This window comes from Saccopteryx leptura, chromosome 6, assembly GCF_036850995.1.
Source record: "Saccopteryx leptura isolate mSacLep1 chromosome 6, mSacLep1_pri_phased_curated, whole genome shotgun sequence".
NCBI classification, from domain to species: domain Eukaryota; kingdom Metazoa; phylum Chordata; class Mammalia; order Chiroptera; family Emballonuridae; genus Saccopteryx; species Saccopteryx leptura.
In genome coordinates, this window is record NC_089508.1 from 126,823,906 (window position 1) to 126,841,784 (window position 17,879).

Here is a 17,879-nt window from a genome sequence, read left to right on the forward strand (position 1 = left end):
AATGCTCAAAAATTAAAGTTTCTCCGTTTAAAACTGTTTTAATCCTTTTTGTGTTTCGGTCAGCATTACTCTGTTGTTTTTTTGCATTTCTCTCCTGCCTTTGTTCAAGGGACTCATTTTGTTGAGACAGGCTTTTTTGTCTTGCATCTGAGGCAAGCCTTGTTTCTCTATGCTCATCTGTCTCATTTTGCCGAGAAAGACGCATTTGCTCTGCGACTGAAGCAAGCCTTGTCTTTCTCTGCTCAGTGGTTTCTTTTTGTCGAGAAAGCCGTTTTTGTGCAGCTTTAGCTCCTTTTCTCTCCTCTTCAGTGCTGTATTTTCTAGGAGGCATTCTTAAAAGAAATTACGTTAAGACGTAGTTTTTATGTAAAACAGATGATTGCCAATGCAAACAAATGTTCACCTTCCCCCTGACCCGCTCAATTTGCGTTCAGCCCTGGTAACTTCACCCCATTGGCTAGTACAGTTACACAAGCAACCAATAAGCTATCGGCGACAAACAGACACTTAAGCCACATATAATAAAGAAATGAGTCAGAAAATGAAAAGATCTCCATATCTCTGGAGGAATTACAGAGGTTACTGACAGTAGCATAAATGTATGATTGATGAATCCAACTTTTTCTTTACCAGCCCCCTGAGTGGATTGGGAGTTTTTTTATATGAACTTTTCATAAGGTTTATATAAAGAGTATAAAGTCAGATGTACTGTTACTGTACATTCATTATAAAAGAGACCAAAATTTTTTTCTTTGTAATTTATTTTAAATGTCCTTAAAGAATTATACATATGTAAAGTTTCTACAGATACATAAAACATCTAATTTAGAGCTGAATGAGAAAGTTTATCAAAGTAATATGAGTTGTTAATATTTTTCTTTTTTTCTTCTTCTTTTCCAAGTGAGAGGAATGGGGGATAGAGAGGCAGACTTATATGCACACGACTGGGATTCCCTGAGCAACCCCCATCTGAGTCCAAAGCTCTGCCCACCTGTTCACAACTGAGCTATTTTTAGCACCTGAGGGGTAGGCTCCAGGGAGTCATCCTCAGTGCCTGGGGCCAATGTGCTTGAACCAGTAGAGCCATGGCTGCGGGAGAGGAAGAGAGAGAAGGGGGAGAGGGAAAAGGAGAGAAGCAAGCGTTCACTTCTCCTGTGTGTCCTGAATGGGAATTGAACCTGGGACATCCACATGCTAGGCCAGTGCTCTACCACAGAGCCAACCAGCCAGAGCCAGAGTTGTCCATTTTTCTAATGGGTACTGAAAAATCAGAGAATGTGTCATTTTCAGAAATGCTCTTTTCCATTTATTCCCCAGAATTGTGGATCTATTGCACACTGTGGCTTCTGGGTACTTTGTAAATAATATTACAGGCTCAGCTTATTCTTTTTAAAAGGATAATCTCTGCCCCCCTTTTTTATATGCCTTTTTCCTAAGAAGACCAACATCATGATTACATGTCTGGTCGTTCTGTCCTGTCTTCAACCCCTATGTGCCTACAATTTATTATAACTTCTTTTAAAAATAGCTTTGGTCTTTTGTGAAGGGAGAAAAGCACAAGATCAGAAAGAGAATATTAAATAAGTAGTTTGCTCCATTCTTTCTTTACTCAGCCTACAACTGAAAAAAAAAAACACAAACTTGATATTATTTTATTTTATGTGACTTAAAAATATAGTCAGTCCTCTGGCTAGAAGTACACCAGGAAATGTTCCTAACTCGTGTAACCTATTTTTTTTTAATAAGGATTGTCACAAAAAAAAAAATATCTCAAGTCTTATGTTTTTGCACCCGAAGGTACATTTTCTATATCTAAGTGGTATGTGTCCTGGTCTTGGAACAAAGCCCTTGATTATAATGCATGGTGTTCCTGCTATTTTTAGTCTTCATTGTGTAGGAGATAAATAAGTAGAGATTCATACTTCAGCTTAGCACTTACTCATGAGCAAGGCCCAGGCCTTTTCGGATTTCAAATTAATTATAGGAAGAGCTCAACACAATATGTGGGAAACCCATTTTAAAACCTTACCATAAAATAAATTGGTGTGTGTGTGTGTACTTAGAAAACCCAACTGAGAGTCAGGAGAGCCCAGTGGACCCTGCTGTATTCTCATGGGCTCGTAGCCCTTGGTGGCTCTGTGTGCATTCTGGTCTCTGCTGTGGCACTTGACGCAGGACAGCACATGGGTATAGTTTCCTTTCTGCCATAGAAGTCCTCTGATTTCCAGAGGTCATAGAGATGGTGTCGCTTGGACCTACAACTGTGGCGTCCCCATTAACTCACTGGGTTCATCAGTAGGTTGTACTCTGGCTCAGCTGGAGAAAGTGTAGCAGGGCGTCAGCAGGTCTGAACTGAACCTGTGTGGGTATCTGATGCCCTGAGCATCAGGGCGAGGCTGGGTTGCCACTGGCTGATGTTCAGGACTCAGGTCTGAGGATCGGACCCTTCTGTATCTGGTGACATGCATTGAGAAGCTGTGTCTCAAAAACCCAGCCACCGATGCTAGAATATCAGAACATATCGTGAGCTTCGTGCTACTTGTTCAGAAATTATATACCCTTGATTTCAAAAGTAATTTTTATTTCTTTATGATTCTGTTTGGACAGGAAGTAGAATTTTGAAATAATTTAAAGAAAACCCAAGTGTGAATATGTTAATATCAGCACTGGATTATCAAATTTTAATACACCTACAGAATACAGTAGAGAACAGATAGTTCCCGAGTGTTTCTCTCGACAGTCTCCTGAAAGAACGCAGCGGCAATAGTCTTTCCGATGAATGGTTCTCTGCTAACTCCAGATTCTCTTTCTCTTTCTTCATTTCTCACCTCTCATTTCATTACATCACTTTGCATTTCCCTTTAATTTTGTTTTCTTTTTGTTTACATTACAATGCCACTTCCCTTTTAATTACTTTTTACCCAGACGCTTCTGAGGTTGATTTATTTGTTATTAATGCCCCATACACTCCAGTGCCAGATCCCACCCCCATGATGCCACCAGTGGGGGTCCAGGCCTCCATTCTGAGTCACGACACCATCAGGATCACATGGGCAGACAACTCTCTGCCCAAACACCAGAAGATTACAGACTCCCGGTACTACACCGTGCGATGGAAAACCAACATCCCTGCCAACACTAAGTACAAGGTACCAGCACACATGCTCTGGGTGGGCGACACTAGCTGTCGATGTTCTCCAAATCTAAAGTTCTCAAATTGTGTGTCTCCAGAATGCGAACGCAACGACTTTGAGTTACCTGGTGACAGGCTTAAAAGCAAACACGCTGTACGAATTTTCTGTGATGGTGACCAAGGGTCGAAGATCAAGTACATGGAGTATGACAGCCCATGGGACCACCTTTGAGTTAGGTACGCGTTGTTAGAGCCTCAGGTCATGTGGCATTTCCTCTCTGCAAGATGTGAGGGCCAGTGGGTGTTTGTGCTAATGTTGCGCCATGTTTCAAACCATGAGATTCATCATCACCTGCTTTCCTAACCAGAGAAAAGATGGAGTGCATCAGTTAATGTGGTGAATTAGCCAATCACAGGATAATATAGCGCAAAGTACACTAGACTTTAGGAACAGGAAACTTGAGTTCAGTCCCAGGTCAGCCACCTACTGAAGGTGATCACGAGCTCACCCTTCAGCCTCTGAATCTCTGTTTCCACCATCTGTAAAGGAGGGATAACAGCCTCTGCGTTTCCTACTTGATAGGGTTCTTAGCAGGAGAAAAGGAGGAGCAGATGGGAGAGTGTGTGCCCAGTTATACAGCACTGGGCGGGGAGTATCACTGAGTCTGTGTTACTGGTAAACTGGGAGGGGGAGAAGTGACCTGCCCTCCGCATGCTTTTGTGATGCTGTGCTTGCAGGAGCCTCAGCACTCTCGCAGCCACTCTCCAGCAAACCGAGTAGTATCTGATCACATCCCCCCTGGGGCGTCCTTGAGGTGTTTGTCTGTAAGCAGGCATGGAAGAGAAACAATGGCTAAGCAAACGAGGGAAAGCAGCCGTCCAGGGCTGAGACTGTTCGCTCTCTGCGCACTGGAAGGCCAGCCCTCTGCTTTCCCAGCGCTGGGTGTGTCCACCACTAGCAGTCCACTGCAGTCTCCTCCTTTCTCTCTCCTGTGTGTGAGTGCTGAGAAACTTAGGGAAAACCTCTCCCCACACAACTTGGCCCTCTTTATTTTTGAGAGAGAATGAGAGAAGGAGAAGAGGGATGAGAGGCATCAGCTCGTAGTTGCAGCACTTTAGTTGTTCACTGATTGCTTTTTATACATGTCTTGACTGGAGGGCTCCAAGTGAGCCAGTGACCCCCTTGCTCAAGCCAGCAACCATGAGGTCATGTCTATGATCCCACACTCATGCCAGTGACTCCGTGCTCAAGCTCGTGGCCTCGGAGTTTCGAACCTGCGTCTTCAGAGTCCCAGGTTGACATTCTGTCCACTGCAGCACCATCGGTCAGGCATGCCACCATGTCTTTTTGTCTTCTGAACAATTGGTTGGACTTTCTACAGAGAAAAGGGATTGGACTTAGAGAGCTAGAAATATAGTGTACAAAAGTTTGCATAGACCCTGAGTTTGCTTGCTTTGCTGGTTATAGGAATATCTTTTTGCTTGAATTCCAACCTATGTATCTTTCGGGTGCTTGCACTTCCCTAGGCTGTCTTCCACTTTGTACGGGGGGAGTTCTGGTACATTAGGAGAGAAGGAGAAATGGAAGAATGCATATCATTTCCCTATCCCTTTGATAGTACATGAACGGTCTTTGGCCATAGCACAGCAACAGGAAACGCAGTCATCTTGACTGGGTTTTCCTGTTACATGAACAGCTTCGCACTTGGGAACAATCAGCTCAAATAGTTGACAGTATGCTTTATTGTTTGTTTGTTTTTTTAGTGAGAGAAGTAGAGGCAGAGAGACAGACTCCCGCATGCACCCTGACTGAGATCCACCCGGCATGCCCATTAGGGGGGTGATGCTCTGTCCATCTGGGGCGCTGCTCCATTGTTCAACAACCGAGCAGTTTTTTTTAGCACCTGAGGTGGAGGCCATGGAGCCATCCTCAGTGCCCAAGGCCAACTTGCTCCAATCAAGCCATGGCTGCAGGAGAGAGAAAAAGAAGGGAGGAAGCAGATGGGCACTTCTGTGTGCCCTGACCGGGAATTGAACCCCAGATGTGCACACGCTGGGCTGACACAACTGAGCCAACCGGCCAGGGCCAACAGTATGTTTTCACTGCAAACTTAGAGTGAAAAAAAATCAACTTACAAATCATGATTTCTTTGAAGTAATTTGGGGTTTTCAGACATTGGTTTGAAGAGCCATTTTTAGGTGAGAGAGAAAATTATCTTACATTTAAAAATATCCTAACAAAATTATCCAAATTAGAGAGGAATGGCATCTTGGGAAAATCACCTAACTTAACTTACTCACAGAAAGAGTGGTCAGTACCTTTCAAGCTGCCATAGACATTAAGTGACAACTTATTTATAGAATGCCTGGCACATAGTAGGTTCTTGGTGGGGACTATCTTTTGATTTCTCTGCCTCTTCAGCGCATGCATTTCTGCCCCCAGACAGGATGCCCATTCTCTGCCTTCACAGGGCGGTGTCCTCTCCTTGGTATTTTACATGTTCTTTTATTAGACACATTTATAGCTAGACAGCAAGTTCTTTAAGTCGAGAAGCTTTATCTTTTATGCCTTGGTTGTGCCTTCTATCTGGAAAGGGTTGAGGAAACAGTGGGTAAAATGGTGACAGACAGGAACAGTTGACAGTATCATTATTTTGTAGTTCCTACATCCCCACCCAAGGATGTGACAGTGGTGAGTAAAGAGGGAAAACCCAGGACCATCATCGTAAACTGGCAGCCTCCTTCTGAAGCCAACGGCAAAATCACAGGTAAGAAGCTCTGTCCCCAAGGCCCGCCTGGCAGCCAATCTGGTGGAGTCCCATGGTTTTGGTGGAAGTGGGGTCTGAAGGCTGGCTTGGCCATTTCACGAGGTGCTAGGGGTCGTGGTGGTCCTTAAAAGTGCTGTTTACCCACAGTGACACAAACCTGTCACCAGCTGGGTGTTCTGACTCACACTGAGAGCCTGATGCGCACAGGTGCACCTGACAACCAGCCTTGGAGTGCAGTGACACCCTTTAGAATTAAAGACCCGCCTTGCTGTACAGGGTGATTCCCAGTGAGTGAGACTCGGCTTGTTTCCCGAGTGCTGTTAGACTTCTCTTTCCTTGTTCTGCTTCGGTTTTCAGTAGAAACTCCTTTCTGTAAATTCCTGGCCTTTCTGTCATTTTTTTAGGTTTTTACATTTGCTTCTTCATCAAAGGGTCAAGCATGACCTTCCCTGGCCCGCATTGCATTTCACTTTGTCCTTGAACCCCAGGAATGACACACACTGTGTGGGGGTCAGGTCAGCTGTGGTGGCAGGTCCTTCTGCCTTAGCCGTAGGGATTGAGTGCCCTCTGGTGGCGGTTGTCAGGTGACGTCTCACTGTGACTTCCACCCCAAGTCTGGGAGACCTACCCAGGGTGGCTGCCCTCCTTCCCAGAGCTTTTTCTCCCAGGAACTTACTCTGATGAGACCTAAAACAGCCTGTGAGGCCATTATTGGTTTTCAGAACTGCATTATTTTCGTTGTAGACCATTGAAGGTGCATTATATTTAAATATCAACATGTTGAAGTGATTGAATTATTTTCATTAATATGATTTTGGAGACACTGTATTCTCTGTCTTTGATCAGTTTTTCTGACTTCAGCTGCTGACACGAATGATAACTCACAGCTCGGCTTTGTGTAAACTGTTTTTCTCCACGTCATGTTCAGTGCAGTGTTTTGAACACATTTTGCCATCGCTGTTTAGCCAGTTACTGGTTCTCTACTTGTTTGTGTTGTCACACAAATCTTGATTGACTTACTGATTGCAAAATAAAAAAAGCAGAAATAAGGTTTTTTTCCTTGTTAACTGCCGCATACAGGCTACATCATCTATTACAGCACGGATGTGAACGCAGAGATACATGACTGGGTCATCGAGCCCGTGGTGGGCAACAGACTGACCCACCAGATACAGGAGCTGACACTCGACACTCCATACTACTTCAAAATCCAGGCTCGAAACTCCAAGGGCATGGGACCCATGTCTGAAGCTGTCCAGTTCAGGACTCCCAAAGGTAGGGCTCCTACAGAGCGGCTTGTGCTGTGTCTCCATGGTGGGGCTCATAGCACTTGAACGTTTAGGGACAGCAGAGGACATAAGAAGTCCTATGACAAGCCACAGTGTGTGCGTTTATCCCAGAATGAGCCCTTTCCCACCACTGACCACCAGGTCGGTGCCTGCTGGATCATGAGAAGGGGACTGTGGCTCTTTTCTGCTCAAGGGAGTGGGGTGTGAGGTGAGTGGGTCGGGCCAGGCATGCCCTCCTTCCCAGTGCACAGTAAATTAGCACGTTATCTTGATGGGTGGTTTTATCTCAACACGTGTTAGGCTCCTAACCTGAAAGGCTTATTTTAGACCTTTGTAGAGAGAAAGACTAAAAGGGGCCCTTTGAAGAAACTCTGGGTAACAAAGTGATGATAAAGTATTGACCCCAGTAAGCTTAGGAGTGAACTTTAGTCAGGGACCAAGTCTCTGGAAATAAGGAAACCAGATGTGGGTTTCTCCTCTGTTAGGACAAAAAAAGGACTCAATTTGGACATTTGTGGGGTTGTTTTTCTCCTTTAAGAATTCTGCCTGTCCCATCTTCAAAGCTTGTGACCCTTGCTCTTGTTTTTTCTTCCCCTGTGCTTGACCTCTTAGCGGACTCCTCCGATAAAATGCCTAATGACCAAGGTAAATGAGTAGATGGTCTCTTTCCTTTCCTCTCTTTTGTGACCTGTTATTAAGCTTTTTGTTTTTTGTGGGGGTTTTTTTTTATCTTGAAAGTCAGTAGTACCATGTGTTTAAAAACCATGCATCTATTGGCCAAACTGGAGTTGAGTCCCTGTTTGTGGCACCTGGGGTATCTGAAAAGCTGGGCGCTAACTAGCCTGGCAGGAAAAAAACAAAAACAAACCAAAAAAATTGACTTGGATTAACTGAGTTCTGTAGCTGGAGGAGATTGGACTTTTGTGTGGGTCCAGTTAACACTGAGATATTGAAATTCTGTAATGATCTCGGCCATGTCAAGAGCAAGCATACCCGTTTGTAGTGACTAGGATTTTATCAGTACCTCAATGAAAAGCCATAATCAGATTCAATGAATACCCCATTTTTCTCCTCCCACAAGGCACCTACAGGTTTACCTTCCCTATCTATGATTATCCATGGCAGAAACAGCCCTATTTATTCTTCTATCATAGCCTAATTTTGAGTTCCTTTTCTGTCTCTTCCCTTAAATGTGTCTGCTCATTTTTAAAAGCGGGTAGAAATAGTTTTTTAAGTGGAAACCTTGGAGTGGGCCTCAGTGTCGCTGTTTTTGAAATTCTCTGTTAGTGAGTTCTTTTCACTATGGTTGCCTCTGATCTCTGGGAGTGCAGCCAAAGTTGGTGTCTGTTTTCGGTGCTGAGAAAGAACAACAGGAGTAAGTTTAATGATTGCCGTTGTGGTTTAGGAAGAGTCACTAGACATACAAAGTCTCTGGGTCTTGGTTCGGCAAGGAAGAGTCAGAACTTGAGGTTTCACAGGGCAGGGCTTTGGGAAGTGTTGCATTCAGTGAGCCTTTTGTTGTACTTTGGAGAAACTGAACACACACTTTTGTGTGAGGCTTGGTGGAAACTTGGACTTAAGTGTGAGAAGAGAGAAACAGCCATACTGTGTGTGTACAGACTGTAAACATGCTCACTATCCTCCCCTGGCTTCACCCCACTCTACCCCACAAGCCAGAGCACCGTGCTGAGCCGACCACACCTCTGCTATTTAAAATTCTTTGCCTATATTTATTTTTGGTGTTTGCTTAATCTTTGGAATGTCTTGTTCATAGGTCAAATTTAAAGGGAAAAAAAGTGTTGGGAAATATAGGAATTAAACCAACCAGCTTATTGGCAAGGTGTGTTCTTTGGGCAACATAACTGGATGCTCCGCGTAGTTTGGCTTTAGTGTGGGCTGCCTGACAGGTAGGTACATTTAAACATGAAACGCCATACAAATGCCTAGTCAGTTTCACCAACCAGACTTCATCCTAGTGACAAGAACAGCTGCAGTCGTATGTGGCGTGTGCCGTTTGGGAGGAATGACAGCAACAGAAGGAGGTGTAGAATGATAATATGAGCAGTTGAAAAGGGACAGTAAGTTAACTTCTAGAATATGCCCCTTTTTGATACCCAAGGACTTCTGTCATTTCTCAGGGTTTTGAACTTCCAGGAACATAAAGAACGGTGTTTTCATCTTTAGATTTATTCTGTTAAATGGATTATACACAGAAACCTTCTGATTTCAAATTCTCTCATTTCCTCGGAGTCTGGTAATTTATATAGAAGTACTTGACATTAGCTCTCATGTTGTGCGGAAACACATCTAGTTTATTAATTTTTAGCCAAGTTTTATGTATAGAGATTCTTTATTTGTGTTTCCTGCAGCTTCATGCTCTTTGCCTCTGTGGAGAGAACAGTTATATCCTTCCCTGAAGATTTGTTATGCTTGTAATAACAGTAAATATTTATTGAGCTGTCAGGCAGCACTCAAAGTATTTCATAGGATTGAATTTCCTTTTAATTTTTGCACCAGTTTCAGGAAGTAGATACCATTAGTATTACTGTTTCATAATGAGGAAACAGACACCCAGAGAGAATAAACAGCTGGCCAGAAATCATACTGTGGGCTCAGGTGGAGCCGGTGTGCAAGAGCTGACCTTGGTCAGCATGTGCGCTGTTGGCTATGAGGAGCAGCTCTTACTTAGCTGTTCTTTCAGACCCCTTCACCAGACGTCTGGTACTGCTTTCTGGTCTCAGTCTTCAGACTGAGGGAGATCTTTGCTTTTGGAAGGGACTCCTTGTATTGGCTTTTACCCAAGCAGCTTTTTCTGTAAGTGTGAAGAATAAAATTCAAGACCAAAGACAGGAATTTCTAAAACACACAGACATTTGTGTTTTCTGAGGTCAGCAGCCTCGCCTCTGTTCTATGAAGATGAGTTGGGGGACAGTGTCCTTTCTGAGCAGCTAGAGGGAAGACTTTGCTTTTCTATCTTTGGGTATTGAGATGACTGAGCAAGAGGTGACACCTGGTTGGGACCTCCACTTGCTTTGTTGTTCCTGCTTAGGGACAGGCATCTTTATGATTTGTGAAAAGGATACAGCCCCTGCCAGGCCAGCTCCTCACAGCTGTGGCCCTCAGAAGAGCTGGCTCTTTACTGTAGAAAGAGCCCACACTGGTCTTCTTGGGTCCTTTTCCAGCCCTCCTTCAGAGGTGGTCCCCCGGGCTGGAGTGAGATGTGCTTCCGGTTGCCCACAGGTGCAGCTCTGGGAAGGGCACAGCCTTTCAGATCCCTCATTACATGGACAGCCCCCGCCACCCCTACCCCCGCGGTAGCTTTGCACAATCCATGTCCCTGCTGCTGATGTGCTGCTCACTTTATTGTGACTGAAGTAGATGGAAAAGATGGTTTTTGGTAGAAATACTCCCCTAGCTGAGAAGTGGACTTGTCACACCTGTGGGCTGGGTCATTTCTGACGTGATGTCTCTCTCCTTCAGCCTCAGGGTCTGCCAAAGGAAGCCGTCTGCCAGACCTTGGATCTGACTACAAGCCTCCAATGAGCGGTAAAGCCTACTGCGGCTCGTGGTAGCTGCACACGTGACGTAGTCTGCCCGGTACCATGCAGCATCCTGTGTAGCACGGGTGCTGTCACATGTTACCTATTTCCTTTCATGTATCAGAGTCAGCTTTAGGTGTTTGCCTGGCAAATGTTTGCTGAATTACTGCAAACCCATTCTTTATAGGATCTATAGGTAAAATTATGTCCCACATGTCCAACTTTTAAAATAAGACTCATTCTAAAGTCTTTTACCCACTGCCGCTATAAAACAATTAGACTCTTGTTTTCAAAAATAAACTCTCTAATGGAATTAGCCATCATCCAAGCCAAAGAATTGCTTCAGAATCATCAATTTTCCCCAAACTATTTGCTGTAGTGTTTTTAGTTGGGAATTCTAAAAAATTCTTCCCACTCTCCTAGCCACCCTAAGAGCAGGTGCTTCCAATTATTTAAATGACAACACCTGCTCTTCTTCAGAATGTCGCTATTAGTAACTAACCTTCAGACATGAAATTACTGGCGCAGGGAGAATAGGTGTCCTTCTCACTGTTAACATTAAGTGACTTAGTGGAGGAGTAATGTGCCTGGGTCCAACTACTGACTGTGGAATCCTAGAACCAAACCTGGGTCTCTGACACCTCTTGTGCCTTTCCCACTGTCAGAACGGCCTGTAGGCACTGGGTCTGCACTAGTTGTGGGGATCTGGTGTTGGAGAAATTCTGCACAAGCCACTGCTACCAATGGCCTCCCTGTCTCCTCCTCCACCAGAGGAGCATGGAAGACAAAGGCTTGTCCCCTGGAAACTCCTACACTAACTGAAAATAAAACGATCTCTTACTTTCGAGCCACATGGTTAAATAAAACGTGGTCCTGCCCAGACGTCACTGAGATCAACTTGTTCTTAGGAGAGCCAGGTGGACTTAGTGCTTCAAGCAGTGTTTAGCCTCTGAGTCCTAGGACTTGACTAGTTTCCTCTCTTGGGATGCTTATGTTACATTTATGTGCTGTCCACAATTCAAGGTGAAAAAATAGCTGTTTTTATCTATTATTTGTACATTAGTTCATTCATTTACATGTTTTTTAAGGTTCAGGTTCTGCATATTAGGCTGTTGGGGTGGGAATGGTGAGTGACAAACTACCTGATAGAGGAGAGACACCTGTGGAAGAGCTGGTGTCTGACCCTGCAGGGGACTGCTGACTACCAGGGACAGGGGGCATTCCAAGAAGCAGAGACAGCTTGTGCCACAGCACAGCCAGGCTTCCCACTCCCCAGAGGCAGAGAGGAGACTGAGGTTAGAGGAGGTAGATTAGAGTGAGCCCGTCAGAGGCTTAGGTGCCAGTGCTGAGAAGGGTGAACTTTGTCCCATAAATAATGCGTAAGGTGCTGGTGGTACTCTATGACTTCCATTTATTGAAGGTCTACTGCTAGTAGACAGTGAAGAAGGAGTGAGGAGTGGTAATAGCATATCTCAGAAAAGGTGGCCAGGAAGCGATTGCAGTAGGTCAGGTGAGGCTTAAGGAATGACCTGTCATGATGTCCCTGGTAGCAGACTGATGCTGCCTTTGGGGCTTGCTCTCTGTTTCATAAGGGAAGTGTGGCCAGCTCAGAATTAGAAGTCAGGTGCATTTACATGGGAATTCACTTCTGTTGAACACATGGAAGAACACCCCCCACCTCTGCTTTCCTCTCTACCTCCGAGAGCTCTGCAGCCTCTCATTTCCATGCTGCCCGGCTGCACACACCACCCATAGCTCTAATGTTCATTAGAGTTTTATTTTATTTTTTAAAATATTTTATTACTTTAAGTGAGAAGAGGGGAGACAAAGAGACAGAATCCCACATGCATCCTGACTGGGAACCACCTGGCAAGTCCCTTACTGGCACTGGCAATGCTCTGCCCATCAAGGGCCATTGCTTGGCAACTGAGCTGCTATTTTTAGTGCCTGAGGCATAGTCTCCACAGTGCCATCCTCAGCACTTGGGGACAACTCACTCCAACTAATCGAGGCATGGCTTTGGGAAGGGAAAGGGGGAAGGGTGGAAAAGCAGATGATTGCCTCTCCTGTGTGCCCTGATGGAATCGAACCCAGGATGTCCATACGCCAGGCCAGTGTTCTACCACTGAGCCAACCGGCCAGGGCCTCATCAGAGTTTCATGTGATACCCAAATATGGTTGACTTTTATCGGCCTTTAGTTCTGTAATCTTTCCTAAATATAAAAATGTTATTTTATTTCTAAAGGTGTTATTTTATTAAAGGTCAGTGTGACTGTGTGAACTGTCTGCTTACCTTTTCCTCAGACATGAAGGATGAAAATGATTGAACCAAAGCCAGACAATAAGCTTTTAAGCTTGCCTACACCAGCCCAGATTCTGTACCATGCCAAGGTGTGGCCTACAAAATCAGAGACCCCAAACTGGGAAGGCCAACTCACCCAGTACTGTAGAAGGGATTCCCGTATCTGTGTAGTTTAGATTAGGTCATGAGTTTGTAAACCAAGTTGTATATGAAAACCACTTTGGGGGCTCTTTCTAAAAACAGCTTCCCAGGCCATACCTTCATGGTAGGGTAGGGATTTATCCCCCAGCATCCCAGTCACTGCTCCTTCAGAACCTGCAGTGACTGAGTACTCATCGCCTGGCAGAGCCGCCCTCCCACTGTGTGCAGCTCTGGCTGTTAGCGAGATGAGAGAGAGAAACTGGAAGAAGAGCTGTGACGTACCCTGGGGTTAGGTCTGTATGGTGGGGTTGCCTGCCCATGTTCTGTAACATAGGCATACACGAGTTTTATCATGATGTGGAAAGCACAGAAGTGTTTCAGAAAATGGAAAGGAACTTTGAATGGAATTAGATTACAGACCTTGATAACAAGCCGGTGATGATAATGATGGTACTAATAATAATGAGGAGGAAGAAGAAGAAAATCTAAATTTCTTCAGTGTTCCAAATAGTCTCACATGCCTCTCCAGCTGCCTTCTGCCTTTTCTCTGCTCACTTCCTTCCCTCTAACTTCCCATCTCCCTCTCTTTGCTTAAGCATTAGTGGCTACCTTTCTCTTCCTTGACCATGCCAAGCTCATTCCTGCCCCAGACCCTTCCACTAGCTGCTTCCTGTCTGGGATATTCTTCCTCCACATGTTTGGATGGTGGGATCTCTCCTTCCTTCAAATTTCAGGGCAGATCGCCTCCTCACAGAGAAGTGTTTTTCAACCACTCCCTCTGAAGTAGCCGCCTGGTCGCTGCATCATGCCCCCCATTAGATTTTTCACAGCCCTCACTACTAAGATTCTGTTATCCATGCCTGGCCCCTCCCCCACCCCAGCATTCACGTCTTGGCTGCTCGCTGCTGTGTCCTCAACTTGAATAGCTAGAACAATGCCATATGTAACAACTTGTCAAACATTTGTTACATCATGCACACATGCAGACCTGCATATTCCTGAAGTGCAGTCAGAGAATTAGCTCTATATCAACTGTATTTATAAAAACAGACTTTACTTTTCAAGTAATTTTTAGTGATCTCAGACATATTTTGGAGAAAAAAAAATTCTGCTTTCCATGAACGTACATTTTTAAAATAGTTTTGAAAGGCCGAAAACTAAATGATTGACAAATGGTGTTTTCTAGGATGAATTGATGTATAGCCTAAGACACCAGAGGGCAGACCCTTTATTTATCCAAGTATAATGTCCAGTATACCTTGAGCTTTTACTGAACACCAGCTTTGTGCAAGGCACCGTGCTGAAAAACGTTCCCAAGGCAAACACTCAGCTTTCTGGATTTCATAGCCTAGCGGAGAGAGGGCCCAGTCTTACGGGAGGCGTGGGGGTGAGCATTGGGAAGAAGCTCATATCAATCATCTGTCTTCATGAGGGCGCTGCTGGCTGCCCATGCACACGTCTGGAACTCTCCAGGACTGACGTTCCCTGTTCTCTCTCCAGGCAGCAACAGCCCCCACGGCAGCCCCACCTCCCCTCTGGACAGTAACATGCTGCTCGTCGTCATCGTCTCTGTCGGGGTCATCACCATCGTGGTGGTCGTGATCATCGCAGTCTTTTGCACGAGGCGCACCACCTCTCACCAAAAGAAGTAAGGAGCCACAGGAGTAGCCGTAGATTTTTAGTATCTGCTCTTGTGCTTCCCTGTGACTTCTGTATTTGGAGTTGCACATGGAAATGAAGTATGTGAGAAGTGACACTGTGACTCTAAAGGAAATGCAAAATGGTTCCTCTTATGAGTGTGTGTTGGCCGGTCCCAGCAAAAAGCAGGTAGCACCTTCAAAATTGGTGAACGAGTGTTTAATGAAGGGTCATTCACAGAGTCCTAGGCTGGTTATGGGAAACCAGGCAATGATGTTCAAGGGCCAGTAGCAATGCTCGGTCACCTTAGGTGATGACAGTGGCTGTCACCCTTGGGCCCGAAAGGGTGAGAGTTCCTTCTAAAGAAGAGAGCACCATTTTCAGAGGCAGGAGAGGGAGTTTGACAGGAGCTATATGTGCTGGTGGAATGGAGACACTGGCGGTCTAGCCCAGCAGCAGGGCAGGAGGAAAAGCACCACTGACTCTCTGGCCTCTTGTACTGCCCAAGCCACACTGGAAGTCAGGGGAAGGGTTGCCAAGGTGATAGAGTTCATGTCGCTCAACCTCTTGAGTCACAGAGCCAGGTAGGCGATCAGGAAAGGCAGGTGGACAGCATCCAGCCTCGCTGGGTGTCCTGCTGGAGTGCTGTCCATCAGCACCCAGAGAGCCAGTGCATGGCGTCCATGTGTCCTTACAGCTGCTCACGGCTCAGATGCCAGCTGAGATGGGGCACACCTCAGCATCTTACTCTAACCCTCAGCGTCCTTATCGGAGATGGTGAGGTGGGCCAGGGTAAGGCCTGATTTACTGAATAAGAAAGAAGAGTCATTGACAGTCACCACATCAGAGCCTCCAAGAGGCCACGTGGCTGCAGGCCCTGGACTCCTCTGGAGTGCTGAGGCTCATAGCTGATCATGTAGAGCTGGTAGCATGGTTATTCAGATAGGTGCTTACTGTGAACCTGCGCAACTAGTAATTCCAGGTCCTGAGTGGGAACGGTGCGGAATTAAGAAAATAGACTTAAGGAGAAATAGGGTGGATTGGGAGGCTTCTGCAAGCTGATGGCAAGAACAGAGAGTCTCTCCACCCCAACCCTGCTTTATTTATAGGGCAGAGCAAAGTCATTAGCAAATCAATGATATCTCTGATCACATTTCCAAGGCAACCCAAGAATTCTCCCAAGTGTAGAAAACCCCCACCATACACAACATCTTAACTTCACAAAACAAAGGATAAAAAGAAAACGGCCTCTAGTCTTTCTGACGGACATGGGGGATAGGAAGGGACAGGGAGGATAGGACCAGTACAAACAATCCAGCACCACAGCTAACATGGAGATGTGGGAAAAAACAGCTTTTAGCCACTTCACCAAGCAAATGAGGTGGGGGGTTGGGCAGACTGTCAGCTTACTGCCAATTCCCCACACCTCTGTCCCCCAAAATTTAAATCGCAAGGACCCTGTTGGCTTGCAGTCCCCAACAGGTGCTGCCCGATGACAGCCCGCACTCCAGAACTTGAGAGAGACCTTGACCCTAAATCACACCAGCTCCTGTCTGGCAGTGAGAAAACACAGAAGAGTAGACTCCTGAGTTACCCCAATAGCAGAAGCACAACGTGGGTAATAAAAACCGTTCACTATACAGATGGTGCACTACAGAAGTGTGCACTGAAACCTATAGAATTTTATTAACCAATGTCACCCCAGTAAATCCAATTAAGAAATAAAATTGAAAAATAATTTTAAAAAATGACTATAATTACAGTATCCTAAAAGATCATAAGCTGATAGTATTGCTCCAGAAGAGAGAGAAATTCGTGTCTGCAGTGATCCTTCCAACTTGCTCTGCCCAAGGCCAGCGTACAGTGAGGACAGCCCGTCCTGGCTGCGGGCCGTCCCCCCTAGGCTGTGGGAGGTTTCAGCCGTGTATCTGCCCCATGAGACAGCTCTCTCTGGCTGACTTGGCATCATCTCCCGAGAGAATTGAGCCCCCTCGTGGCTGATTCCTCCAGCTTTCCCTGTCTACTTTGATTGTAGAACACTTTCTCTTAAAAGCCTCAGAGATTATTCTTTTTTTTTTTCTACTCTAGAACTTTTTTGCAAGCTGCTTTGTTCAATATTTCATGTTTATCTGTCTTTAGGAACAGAATTTTACAGCTAGTGTTAGAAATCTTGGGACCTAATGACAATTCTTTCATGCATTGGGGGGGATTTAAAATTCAAAGTAAGTAAAAAACAAAAAAAAAATGTACTTAGTCTTCAGATTGGGAGGTAGGATAGTGGGTCGGTAATAGACTGTACTCTGCATTTAAATCTGTCAGTGATCGTCAGCCCAGCACATGGATGTCCCAGGTTTGATCCTTGGTCAGGGCACACAGGAGAAGTAGCCATCTGCTGCTCCCCCTCCCTCTCCCCATTCTCTCCCTCTTCTCCTCCCGCAGCCAGTGGCTCAGTTTTTTCGAGCATTGGCTCTAGGCACTGAGGATAAATCGGTTGGTCAGAGTGTTAACTCGGTCGATTCAAGCATCAACCCCAGACAGGGGTTGCCAGGTAGATCCCCATCAGAGTGCATGCAGGAGTCTATCTCTCCTTCTCTCACATAATAAATAAATAGATAAAATAAATAATCTGTCCTACAACTTTGAGTTTCTTTGTTGAGAGAATTGTATTGCATCTTCCCAGGGCTCTTCCTCCTTCCTCTGTGGCCTGCTCTGTGTTCCATTGACCACTGAAAACTACGTGAGCTCTTACTGCTTTTCTTCCCCTTGATGGAGATATTTATAGATTGTTAGACCCTCTGAGCCAGCAGAGTGTGGAGTCCAGGCTCCTGCGTCTCAGCGCACTCACTGTCTACAGAGAAGGGCTTCAGAGTGCCACCATCATACCTAGAGACCTTTCTGCATTGGGAATAATCACTTTATCCCCCTTCCTAAGTGTCCTTCCTTCTATCTGAAGCTGGTTTTTCATTTGTCCTGTGGACTTTAGTGCCTCCTCTCTTTCTGAGACCTCTCTCCAGCCCAGCTCACCTCTGACAACTGGCTGTGTCCTTCGGCATTGATGGGTGATCAGAT

General features: G+C 45.4%; 1 protein-coding gene across 6 annotated transcripts in view; it reads left to right on the forward strand.

Moving 5' to 3' along the window:
- Nucleotides 1-17,879, forward strand: part of NEO1 (neogenin 1) — a 227,818-nt gene that overhangs the window by 191,710 nt on the left and 18,229 nt on the right. For 4 of the 6 annotated variants that reach the window (XM_066388533.1, XM_066388536.1, XM_066388538.1 and 1 more), the window contains 7 exons: nucleotides 2,974-3,149; nucleotides 3,232-3,370; nucleotides 5,794-5,901; nucleotides 6,982-7,176; nucleotides 7,803-7,835; nucleotides 10,671-10,736; nucleotides 14,673-14,820. In XM_066388533.1, coding sequence (XP_066244630.1) covers nucleotides 2,974-3,149; nucleotides 3,232-3,370; nucleotides 5,794-5,901; nucleotides 6,982-7,176; nucleotides 7,803-7,835; nucleotides 10,671-10,736; nucleotides 14,673-14,820 — 865 coding nt within the window. The remainder of the gene's footprint in view (nucleotides 1-2,973; nucleotides 3,150-3,231; nucleotides 3,371-5,793; nucleotides 5,902-6,981; nucleotides 7,177-7,802; nucleotides 7,836-10,670; nucleotides 10,737-14,672; nucleotides 14,821-17,879) is intronic. The other 2 variants (XM_066388534.1, XM_066388537.1) reach the window with 1 other exon arrangement.